This window comes from Schistocerca piceifrons, chromosome 7 (genome assembly GCF_021461385.2).
Source record: "Schistocerca piceifrons isolate TAMUIC-IGC-003096 chromosome 7, iqSchPice1.1, whole genome shotgun sequence".
In the NCBI taxonomy this organism is placed as follows: Eukaryota; Metazoa; Arthropoda; class Insecta; order Orthoptera; family Acrididae; genus Schistocerca; species Schistocerca piceifrons.
Window position 1 is genome coordinate 154,258,611 of NC_060144.1, and position 12,782 is coordinate 154,271,392.

The 12,782-nt window shown below is 44.5% G+C and overlaps 1 protein-coding gene across 2 annotated transcripts in view; it reads right to left on the reverse strand.

Moving 5' to 3' along the window:
- Positions 1 to 244: 244 nt before the first annotated feature.
- The window catches only part of LOC124805132 (cytochrome P450 6j1-like), a 90,180-nt gene continuing 77,642 nt past the window's right edge, over positions 245 to 12,782 (reverse strand). The window contains exons 8-9 of one of the 2 annotated variants that reach the window (XM_047265590.1): positions 10,408 to 10,668; positions 245 to 1,595 (exon numbers count right to left, since the gene is read on the reverse strand). In XM_047265590.1, coding sequence (XP_047121546.1) covers positions 1,429 to 1,595; positions 10,408 to 10,668 — 428 coding nt within the window. In that variant the 3' untranslated portion in view covers positions 245 to 1,428. Of the gene's footprint in view, positions 1,596 to 10,384; positions 10,669 to 12,782 lie in introns of both variants that reach the window. The other variant, XM_047265591.1, reaches the window with a different exon arrangement.

Here is a 12,782-nt window from a genome sequence, read left to right on the forward strand (position 1 = left end):
GTACTTTTAATATGCGCTCAGGAGTGAAGAGGTTGTTTGTCTCTACTCTATCTTTGTGTACACCATATATAAAATGTATTTGGACGCCTTGACATTTTGTTTTTGAAGCTGTTTAGGAGATTAATCGCTGCCAGAAACGACTTGTTGTATAGATACTTTAATATTTATTTAACATACGAAGAACAAAAAATAATTAAAACTGCACACTATGTCAAATAAAGTAAAACTTTAAGCAGTCGTCTATTTTAAACATACAACATGTATTTGCACACTTAATTATTTTACCAGTTTCTGTAGTCCAATTCTGGTGCTAGCATCGGCACATCGGCTGACCGTATTTGAAAACTTAAGAAAAAGTGTTCTGGCGCAAATGCAATTTGACGTTGAAGGTTTTATGGGGATAAATTAATATGAAATCAACATGGAATGAAAGCTGAAAATTCGAAATTGTGAACTTTGTTTAAAAAAGTAGCCACAAAGAACTTAAAAAACAAAGACACATTGTGCCATACAAAGCATAATCGTACATAAATAGTTTATCTTGTTTCTTCGCCGTAAGAGGGCTACTCTTTGGAAGCGTTTATTGATTCTATCACTTTGATGTCTCCACTGGGATTTTGCCTAGGCGTCTCGAAGGGGTTTCACAACAGTGCTTTTTATTTAATTTGATTTCTTTCAGTGCAAGATTCAAGACATTCCACATATTTCCAAGAAATGTAAATTAGGATAGTGGGTTTTCTTTGGCTGTTTTACAGTGTTGTACATCAACCACATTACAGTCTCTGTAGCAGTATGGATATCACTATTATTCTGTTGAAAAATAATTTACCTACATTTCTACGGCGCAGCACAATACAAGGTTTGTATCAGAGGGTAGTTCACGTACCACTGTTTGGGGTACATGCCTAATTTTTCGCGTTCACTCACATATGCCTTCGGTACCGGTACTTCAGTATATCATTTCATCCAGTATCCCCACACGGAAGTTTCTGACCGAGAACAGCTTATTATGCACCTCTCATCTAGCGCTGAGTCATCTTTGTGGTTGGAATTGTCATACACGTTTGACCTACAGTTCCATATCTGGGAAGATTCAGTTTGTGTGTTATTTTGGGTGTTGCAATGCCTTCAGCTCTAGTGTCAAACTTGTCTAGTGCTCTGTAGTAAACAATTAATGATTTCACCCACTTTCGAATGAAAAAAATAAAACTGCAGAGACTTAGAAATATTTTACGAGTCTGCAGGGATGCTCTTGCTTTTAATTTATAAAATTTGAGCAATTGCTACAACATGCTTCTATACAATAAAGTACTATTGGAACTTTAACCACAACAGATTCGGTAATGCCGTTCATCGCAAGCCTAGCCAGCACTTAGGTATCTAAAACACCTTTCTTTTACTTTTCTTCCTTCAGTTTTTTGCCCTGTATCAGGCTAGGGGCTTGAAGGAGAGCCAGAGTCCGTCCTTGGAATTGTTGAGTATGAACTTCGGGTCCATCTCGATGGGGTCGGACGTGCGTGGAGTTCGCGACACATCGAGGTTCAAAACAACAGCGGCGACACCCATTTTCACCTGAGACAGCGCGAATCTCTGACCTGAAAAATTTTAAACAAAGGTATTGATTGCAGCACACCGTCTCAAGACTTTGTAATTTGAGTATACGTAATACAGAAATACAGTACAGTCTGTATAAGAATATTCTCGATGTATATTCAGTGTTCAACTTTATGAACATATGCATATGGTTAACCATAAATAAATTATGTTGTTGACGCCCTCTTTATGCATAACTAATGCATCGTACCTATTTTTGAAGTTGCTTTCTACGCTGATCCTTATGAATATATGCACATCGTTAACCATAGTTGAATTATGTTGTTGACGGACTCTCTATGCATAACTAATGCATGATACACATTTTTGAAGGTGCTTACTACACTAATCCTTATGAACACGTGCGTATCGTTAACTCTAAATGAATTATGTAGTTGAAGCGCTCTTTATGCATAACTAATGCATGGTACCTATTTTTGAAATTGCTTTCTACACCGATCCTTATGAACACATGCATATCGCTATTTATAATTTAATTATGTTGTTGACGCACTCTTTATGCATAGCTAATGCATGATACACATTTTTGAAGGTGCTTACTACACTAATCCTTATGAACTCATGCATATCGTTATCCATAATTGAATTATGTTGTTGAAGCACTCTTTATGCATAACTAATGCATGATACACATTTTTGAACGTGCTTACTACACTAATCTCTGGTCTTCCTCTACAAGTTGAATCGCAACGCGACAGCTGTGGATTGAGTTGCACGTGACACCACCGTACTTCTGAAAGCGCTGAATTCACAAGTCCAGCAGTCAACAGCTGTGGCACTGTTAGTTAGGTAAGCCAATCCAGAGTATCCACACCAACCAACAGACGCGCGGCACGCCGCTGTTGCTCAGTTTGCATCTGAGACGTCCAACGTGACTGCCTCCATGAAGGATCGCGCGCTGCTGTCAAAGCTCTTTTAAAAGAACGGTGACCGTGCGCCAGTAGCCCTGCCGAAGTTCCGGACACTCAAGGGTATGAAAAAAAGCCATTGTTCCGATGTCTGTTAAGGGTCTGAAGAAAATGAGTGCATAACTCAAAAAGACAAGTTCTTTTGAAATGCAGTGTGGCAGAGGGAGTATGCCCACAGCATTGAGGGAGGGATCGAGCAGTGGCGTGCAAACATGCAGTGCTCAGGCAATTGCCCAAACGTTGGACAAGCTGCGAGCACGGTGCATAAAATCCTATAGAACATCCTGCCGTTTGCTTTCCATACAAAATCAGGCATGTTCAGGAGTAGCTACCTGTTGACCAGCCAGCAAAACGGTCGCTCTGGAATTTCTTGCTCGCATGGAAGTGGACCATGAATGGCCATGGAACACTCTGTGGACAGACGAAGCCCATTTCTATCTTCAAGGACAAGTCAATACGCAGAATTCCATAATATGGGCAACGGAAAATCCGCACGCACAGCAACCTGTACCGGTTCATTCTGCAAACGGGTCTCTCTGGTGCGGGTTGACAGCATCGTTTATGATAGGGCCGTAGCTTTTCGAGGAAGTGAGTCCTGCGGCTCCCGTTACCTGTACCGTCACTGGTAAACGCTGTGAGAGTCTTTTGCACGCCAATGTCATTCCAACCCTTCAGCACAGTGCATGTGTGGGTGGGATAATTTTTGCGCAAGAAGGCGCTCCCCCGCATATTGCACAGACAATGAAGCGGAAGCTGCAGAGGTATTTTAGACATTCTAGAATTATCAGCCGTCATTTCCCTACAGCCTGGGCCTCCAGATCACCTGATCTTCCGTGTGACTTCTGGCTCTGAGGTTATCTGAACGATGTTGTGTTCAGTGCTCCAAATACGGACGTAGCTGAACTGTAGGCACGCGTCGCGCAACGCATTCTGAACGTCACCTCTGAGACACTCAGGTGTTTTGTGGAAATTGCTGTTTCTTAATTTCAGCTCATGGCAGCATATTGAACATGTCTTGCGCCAGTCTCACGACAGTTAGAAACCGATGTCTTTCTGATTTTTACGCTGTTTTTTTGCCTCAGGACGAATACCGATTTTTCCCATCCGAAGTGGTACGACCTTGTCTTGAGGAATCGGCTTACCTGACTAACAGAGCCACAACGGTTGACTGTCGAACTTGTGCCTTCGTGCACATTCAGCGACACGGGTGGTGTAATGTGCAACTCAAACTATAGCCGTCGTATTGCGATTCATCTGTTATTTGTAGCCGATTCCACTTTTACGTTAAAACGCTTACAGTACCATCTATTGGACACATTTTCGTCAGTTCTTTTGTTATTGTTCCACGATGGTTCCCCCTTGCGTCAATAACATGCTGTTAAAATTTAACTTAATTCTGAGAAGTTGGTTGGTTGGTTTGGTTGGGGAAGGAGACCAGACAGCGAGGTCATCGGTCTCATCGGATTAGGGAAGGATGGGGAAGGAAGTCGGCCGTGCCCTTTAAGAGGAACCATCCCAGCATTTGCCTGGAGTGGTTTAGGGAAATCACGGAAAACCTAAATCAGGTTGGCCGGACGCGGGATTGAACCGTCGTCCTCCCGAATGCGAGTCCAGTGTGTAACCACTGCGCCACCTCGCTCGGTTCCTGAGAAGTGGTTCTCCTTCTACAGCGTTTTTAAACTGGAACTTTAATTATGAACACACTGTACATGTCATTACTTGAAATGGTTTTATACAGGGTGATTATAATTCAAGTTAAACTTTCAAACCGTTGTAGAAATAACACCACTGGCCAGAATAACGTCAAATTGCAACGGAATGTTATCTGAGAAGGAGGAAAATGTATGGCAGAAGAAAAATAAATAGTTACAATATGTAGCAACAAATGGCGCTGTAAGCATCCTAATGTGATAGTGGTCTACTACAAATGACAAATGAATCGTACAACAATGCCTAAGATGTACGTTTGACGGTAAACTACCGGTACTACTCAGTGTCCATGGGTGTACAGGTGTGATACTATTAGTTACGTAAGCCCATCCACCAGCGCAAGATCATGTCACATCGGACAGGAAAAATCGGTTTTTAATTGTCCTGAGGCCAAAAACTGCATAAAAAGCATCAATCAAAATGAAATACGATTATTAATTTTGGTGTGACTGGCGCAAGACATGTTCAATCTGCTGTCCACCGTTTTCTGCAATACTGAAAATAGAGAAAAAGCATATTCCACATTGTTCGAAGTGTTTACGGGGTCACGTTCAGAATGTGTTGCGCAACGCATGCTATCAATGCAGCTAAGTTTGCAGTCGGAACGCCTAACATAACGTCTTTCAGATAGCTCCACAGCCAGAAGTCACCCGGATTGAGATCAGGTGATCGTGACGGCCAGGCTGTAGGGAAATGGCGGTTCATAATTCTAACATTTCCCAAATGGCGCTTCAGCAGATGCTTCACTGCATTTGCAATGTGCGGAGGTGCGCCATCTTGCATAAAAATGATACCATCCACACAGCCACGCTGTTAAAGAGCTGGAATGACATGGTTGCGCAAAAGACACTCATAGCGCTTACCAGTAACCGTACAGATAACAGGACCGGAAACACCTGTCTCTTCGAAAAAATATGACCCTACGATAAATGATGCCGTAAAGATGAAGTGGTACTGGTTGACTTGCGTGTGGATTTTGCGTTGCCCATATTCGACAATTCTGTTTATAGACATATCCTTTCACGTGGAAGTGGGCTTCGTCTGTCCACAAAATCTTCCACGGCCAATCATTGTCCACTTCCACGCGAGCAAGAAATTCTAAAAAAAAGGTCTCTCTTGCTGACAGGTCAACAGGAAGCAACTCGTGCACATGGGTAACTTTGAATGGACAGAAAAGATGGATGTTTCGTAGGATTTTACGCACCGTGCTCACGGGAATGTCCAACGTTCGGGCAATTCTACGTGCACTACACGTTTGCACACCACCTCTCGTCTCCTCCTACACTGCTGTGGCCATTGCTTCCACTGACGTCGAATCAATTCGTTTCCTCCCTCTACCAGGTTGCACACCAAAAGAACATGTCTTTTCGAATTTCCGAATCATTTTGTCCAGACCCACGGCAGTCACCGGACCAACGCCTTTTTTTCAAACCCTTCAGTGTCCGGAACTTCTGCAGAGCGACGTGTGCACAGTCATCATTCTTGTAATACAGGTTTACAAGCAGAGCGCGATCCTGCATTGAGACAGTAGTGGCGGACGTCGCAGACGCGAAAGGAGGAAAAAGCCGTGTACCCGGCGTGTTTATACCAACTTCAATGGGTCGTGCGCATGACAGGGGTTTTCACTTACGTTTTCTGACATATACAGCGCCATCTATTGGTCAATTTTCACACTATTTTTTTTTTCTTCTGCCATACATTTTCGCCCTTCTCCGATAACATTCCGTTGCAATTTGACGTCGTTCTGAACAGTGGTGTTATTTGTACGCCGTTTTGAAAGTTGTATATTCCTCGTCCCGCGTTCCTGCGCAAATTTTTGCTCAGATATGGTGTGCGGTATTGCCTGAAAGAGGAGCAGTATTTCGAAATCCTCACTCACATTAATATAGCGGCTACTGTTCATAAACACTGCAGCTGTCATACATGATGACTTACAAGGAACTTCTCCTTTAGCAGAGTAAAACATTGTGCCAATGTGCATTACTTGCGTTGCTGTTATTACTCACCAATATCTGCATCCGATTTAGTGTTAACGCATTTAGTGCAAAACAAATACTTCTCGAGCATCTCGTTAATTGATGCCTTATCTACTCCATTACCTTTTCGACTGCTTGCATCTTCGCAGGAAATAAATGTATTCGTTGGCACTTTCATGGAATTGTGGCATGCTAATTTATGTCTCTTTTAGGTAGGTCTAATATCTATCGAGTTCTGATGCGTATCTCTTTCTGCTGAGTCGCACTGCTCCCTTCAACATTATCTTATTTGGGTTGGTGAACAGTGGGCTACTTCACACAGTGCTGCGCACCAAAGTTTCACATGAGATAGATTAAAGTTTAATATATGTGTATGAAAACATCGTATGGAAAGGACGGTTTGACAGGACTTCCATTCAGGATTACCAGCGTTATTTCCAGTGTAACATCAAAACAACAAAAGACGATGAAAACATTTCCGGTGAATGGTGTTCTAGGAAAAATAAACTGCTGATATCTTCAAAATTAGATGTGATAGAGGAAAGTGCTTTTGAGAATTGAAATCTGCAAACATTATTTGTTGTCTTTGTTTGTTTATCTGTCCAGGCGTGATTAGGGCCATCAGCAGCACTTGCACACCGAGCCAAGCAATCTCCATGATTTGCACTACATTAAGTAGGGGAAGCGTTTTATAACAAGTCTTACAGTAATATAGAATTCAACATTTGGAAATAACAGTAGTATAGAATTCAAAATTTGGAAATAACTATGACATAACATGTGGAAATAGTAACGGCAGTGGTAGCAGAAAATAGATGCAGATAGTATTTGTCACAGTTATTTCTAAAATTTGGATTCTACACTATACGTAAGGCCTCTTATTATATACATGTCATAATGGATGTAATGTAAATTATGTGACATACCTTATAGCTCTAGTGTCGTGAGGACAAATAAATAAAATGAACAGCTAAATATTTCACGCTAATTTCAATAATAAAAACAGTTTGCTTCATCACACCCAGTTTTGAAGATGTCATCTATTAGACTATCTGATTAGAAGAATATAGAGACATGTTAGTTGACATTAATATGGGGGTGTGTCCACCCCTCGCCTTTTGACTGCTTGAACTCTGTTGGGGGTGTCCTCCTGCTTAGCTGGGTGGTAACGTGCTTGCCTCCCACGCAAGCGGGAGCGCGTACGATTCCCGGCCGAGTTGGAGATTTTCTCCGCTCTTGGACTGGGTGTTGTATTGTCCTCATCATCATACCATCCTGATCACCGGCGCGCAAGTCGCCCAATGTGGCATTGAATGCAATAAGACGCACTTGGCGGCCGAACTTCCCCGAATGGGGTCTCCGGCCCAACGATGCCATAGGCTCATTTCCATTTCTTCTGTTGGGGGTACTTTCGATGAGGTTTCAGAATGTCTGTGGAAGAATGGAAGTCCATTCTTCGTCAGGGCCTGAAACCAGAAACGATAGCGATATTGGACGCTGGTGTCTGGAGCGAAGTCGACCTTCTCTTCCCAAAGACGATCCATTGGATTCAGATCGGGACTCCTGGTAGAACAGTTCATTTCAAGAATGTTTCAGTCCAGAAACCGTTGCCTCACAAATGGTGCTTTATGACAGGATGCACTGGCGTGTTGATAGAAACAGTCATCTCTGAATTGTTCCTCCACTGTATGTTGTACAAAATACTGTGAAATGTGTTCCTATCCTTCCGGATATAGCGGCTTCTTAAGCGCAATAAGGGCTCCACACGGTAACTAAAGATCTTAGTACCTCCTCCTGCGTATTCATTGTTGGATCTTCACGCGATGGCGGGTAACATTCTCCCGCCATTCGCCAAACTTCAACCACTGCCTCGGATTGCCACATGCTATAGCGTGATCAACACTCCAGTCTTCCACTGTCTAATGGCATCGCCACCTAAATCATCGCTTCGCAAATGTTCAAAGGTGTGTGAAATCTTACGGGACTTAACTGCTAAGGTCATCAGTCCCTAAGCTTACACACTGCTTAACCTAAATTATCCTAAGGACAAACACACACACCCATGCCCGAGGGAGGACTCGAACCTCCGCCGCGATCAGCCGCACAGTCCATGACTGCAGCGCCTTAGACCACACAGCTAATCCCGCGCGGCGTCGCTTAGCGTTGATCACAGTTACGTGTAGCTTACGAACAGCTGTTGCACTACTGTATTCCACCTCTTTCTGCTTGTGCACAGTCACTGTGCTAGCTGGAACGCTAGCAGCGCTTTTGATCTCACGAGTGATTCCTTCCGCTGAATTCAAGCTACACTAATGGCCATTAAAGTTACTACACCAAGAAGAAATGCAGATGATAAACGGGTATTCATTAGACAAATATATTATACTAGAACTGACATGTTATTATATTTTCACGCAGTTTAGGTGCAAAGACACTGAGAAATCAGTACCCACAACAACCACCTCTTCCCTAATAACGGCCTTGATACACCTGGGCATTGATTCAAACTGAGCTTGGATGGCGTGTACAGCTACAGCTGCCCATGCAACTTCAACACGATGCCACAGTTCATCAAGAGTAGTGACTGGCATATTGTGACGAACCAGTTGCTCGGCCACCATTGACCAGACGTTTTCAGTTGGTGAGAAATCTGGAGAATGTGCTGGCCAAGATAGCAGTCGAACATTTTCTGTATCAAGAAAGGCCCGTACAGGACCTGCAACATGCTGTCGTGCATTATCCTGCTGAAATGTAGGGTTTCGCAGTGATCGAATGAAGGGTAGAGCCACGGGTCGTAACACATCTGAAATGTAACGTCCGCTGTTCAAAGTGCCGTCAATGCGAACAAGAGGTGACCGAGACGTGTAACCAATGGCACTCCATACCATCACGCCGGGTGATACACCAGTATGGCGATGACGAATACACGCTTCCCATGTGCGTTCACCGCGATGTCGCCAAACATGGATGCGACGATCGTGATACTGTACACAGAACCTGGATTCATCCGAAAAAATGTTTTGCCATTCGTGCCCCAGGTTCATCGTTGAGTACACCATCACAGGCGCTCCTGTCTGTGATGCAGCGTTAAGGGTAACCGCAGCCACGGTCTCCGAGCTGATAGTCCGTGCTACTGCAAACGTCGTTGAACTGTTAGTGCAGATGGTTGTTGTCTTACAAACGTCCCCATCTGTTGACTCAGGGATCGAGACGTGGCTGGGCGATCCTTTACAACTGTGCGGATAAGATGCCTGTCATCTCGACTGCTAGTGATACGAGGCCGTTGGGATCCAGCACGGCGTTCCGTATTACCCTGCCGAACCTACCGATTGCATATTCTGCTAGCAGTTATTGGATCTCGACCAACGCGAGCAGCAACGTCACGGTGCGATAGGCTACAATCCGATCTTTATCAAAGTCAGAAACGTGATGGTACGCATTTCTCCTCCTTACACGAGGCATCGCAACAACGTTTTACCAGGCAACGCGGGTCAACTGCTGTTCGTGTATGAGAATTCGGTTGGAAACTTTCCTCGTGTCAGCACGTTCTAGGTGTCGCCACCGGCGCCAACCTTGTGTGAATGCTCTGAAAAGCTAATCATTTGCAAATCACAGCATCTTCTTCCTGTCGGTTAAATTTCGCGTCTGTAGCACGTCATCTTCGTGGTGTAACAATTTTAATGAGCAGTAGTGTATTTTTTATGAACACCCTCTGCAGTGCTCGGCGGTCTCGGTGCGCGAGTAGATGTGTCCAGCAGGTGAAGTCTGGCTGGTCTTGGTTTGTCTGTGGTGGCTCCTTCGTGTATGCACAGCACCAACAGTCAATTTGTGCAGCTTTAGAAGGTTTGAAATGTTTATCAGGAGACAGCCAATGACTAGTCTACATTCGATGTCGTTGAGGTCTCCTGACCGACTCATTCTGATGTGACTACCCTACTGACAACATAATATTCCCCGCCTCACGCCTCAACTTCTATTGCCGGGTACATCTCTCGTGACATCTAGTAGTCAACTCCAAACTACTTAGGGGTCTCCATATACTTTTGAACAGATAGTGTAAGTTTCTCATGGATTACCGTTTCATGGAAAAAATATTTTCGTCGTATCTGGTTGTTTTTCACGTAACCCTGTAAATTGCATTGCATTAAAAAAATAGAAACCATCTCAGATGCTTACGTATTGTTTAGCAGCGTGCTCACCTATGCAGGACCGCGGCCCAAGACCGAACGGCATGTAAGCCTTGAGCGCGGTGCGGTCCTTGTTGTCCGGACTGAAGCGCTCGGGGTCGAAGCGCTCCGGGTGTGGGAAGTAGCGCGGGTCCAGGTGGAGGCCGAGGATGGAGACGACCAGCAGGGAGCCGGTCTGCAGCGTGAAGGGGCGGCCGGAGGCGGTCGTCAGCGGGTAGGCGGCCGTGCACGTCTTCTCCAGCGTACCGCCCGGAGGGTGCACCCGCAGCGTCTCTGGACACGCGCGACAAGTGGGCCACGTCAGAGTTAGCGGTGAATATGAGGAGGTGGGCAAGCAAAGATGAACATTTCCGCTGAGTGTAGTTTCCCACGATCAACATAAAACTCATTTCAGGCAACATCTGAATGAAAGTAACATATTGCAGCCCGCCCGGTTAGCCGTTCGGTCTAACGCACGGCTTTCCGGATTGGGGAGGAGCGCCTGGTCCCCGGCACGAATCCGCCCGGCGGACTTGTGTCGAGGTCCGATGAGCCGGCCAGTCTGTACATGGTTTTTAGGCGGTTTTCCACCTACCTCGGCGAATGCGGGCTGGTTGGCCTATTCTGCCTCAGCTGCACTATGTCGGCGATTCCTGCGCAAACAAGTTCTCCACGTACGCGTACTCCACCATTACTCTACCACGCAAACATAGGGGCTACAGTCGGCTGGTGTGAGACGTTCCCTGAGGGGAGTGGCTGGGGGGGGGGGGGGGGGGTCGGTCCACCGGAGGCCGAACCGCACAATAACCCTGAAAGTGTGGTTCGGCGTGAGGCGGCGGAGGGGTGAAGTGGACTGTTGTAGTCGTCGTGGGGTTGCGGTCCACTGCGGCTGCTGCGGGGACGGAGCCTCTCTGTCGTTTCTAGGCCCCCGGTTAACATACAATACAATACAACATACTGTAATGGAAATGCCTTTACTTCTGTGCCAAAAGGCAGTTCACATCTGCAAATCAAATCTGCAATGAAAATATTCGTAAGTCGAACGCGGAAAATATGTGCATAATAGTAGAAAATGAACAGTGTAAACTTACCACATAATCCAAGGAAAGGAAAGGCTTGCAAAACGTTGCAACGTTTTGCACGTATTTTCAGCGTTCGATTTACGAAATTCATAACCTAACATTAAACTTTTTCATGGCAGTAACATGCATTTCACCTCATTCAGGAGAAGAAATAAAACATGTATTAAAACAAAGTACACCTGACGATGGACCCACAGGGTCCGAAATGCATAGTGTAGTTAATAAAATACGAAAAAGTTGTGACTGAAGGCGTTGTTTAATTCCTACCTCCAACGATGTTATCTATTATGCAAACGGTTCTTTGAGGTAGCTGTTACACTTAAACATGTTAACCAGAAGCTTCTTCTAACCAGTCACAAGCAATTTTCTCTAGCTGTGTGTTGAACAACATTGGTATATTGTCAGTGATGGATGTATACTAGCTTAGGTCCTATTGATTTTGCCAGTCTTCTCCGAAAATTGTTCGCAGTAACATGACATCTGAGATTGGATGGCTGAGAAGCACTTCAGCTCGTGGTTAAGAAAAGAGTTTCGTAATGGTCCATCAGCGTTTCTAACGAGACATCCACTTCTGCACATCTTGCTGTGACATCCAGAGTGCAGTTGTCTCCATCACTTGTATATGAAAATTCGTTTAATTTCAGTTATGTGATCTCATTTTCGTACACTTTTAGATAAGTGTTTCACGTCTATCACTCTCCAGTCTTCATCCGGATTTCTTACGTCATCCACTGACTTGTAGACCTTATTATATTCTTTTGTTACAGTTGTTGCCTTTTAATAGGGGTATCTCTGCTATACCGAAAATACGGTCAGCAAGGAAGTAACAGTGTCTTTGTAATAATAATTATTAATGTTAGTGCTAGGCAATATTATTACGCGGGAGCACAGGAGAACGAACTGTTACTAATAGCTGCTTTGCGCTGGGACGTCTGGCCGTGACTGGAATGGAAATCACGTGGCTCGAAACAGCATCTCCTACTGGCCGTAATGGACTGGTTCTCCTTTGCACGAAATGTATATGTGGAGAAGTTCGTGTTTGCGTGAACCATAAATTTTCACAGGGTTGTATCATGACACATATTCGAGTTAATTCACGTTTCGTGATGTATTCAGATTCTGCTTATTCTCTATGGACCATTCCATTCCGTATCTCACTTTTTTTTTTAGAATATGAACATGTTCACCTTTGCATGTCACCTCTTCAATAGGTGCTGTTTAACTCACTGGGAGAAATATTAGTTATCCTATCAACGTAAGACGCTGGTCGTCTTGGAGCACAGCATATGATGTGTATCAGACAGTCGTGTGACCCTTGACGACGAC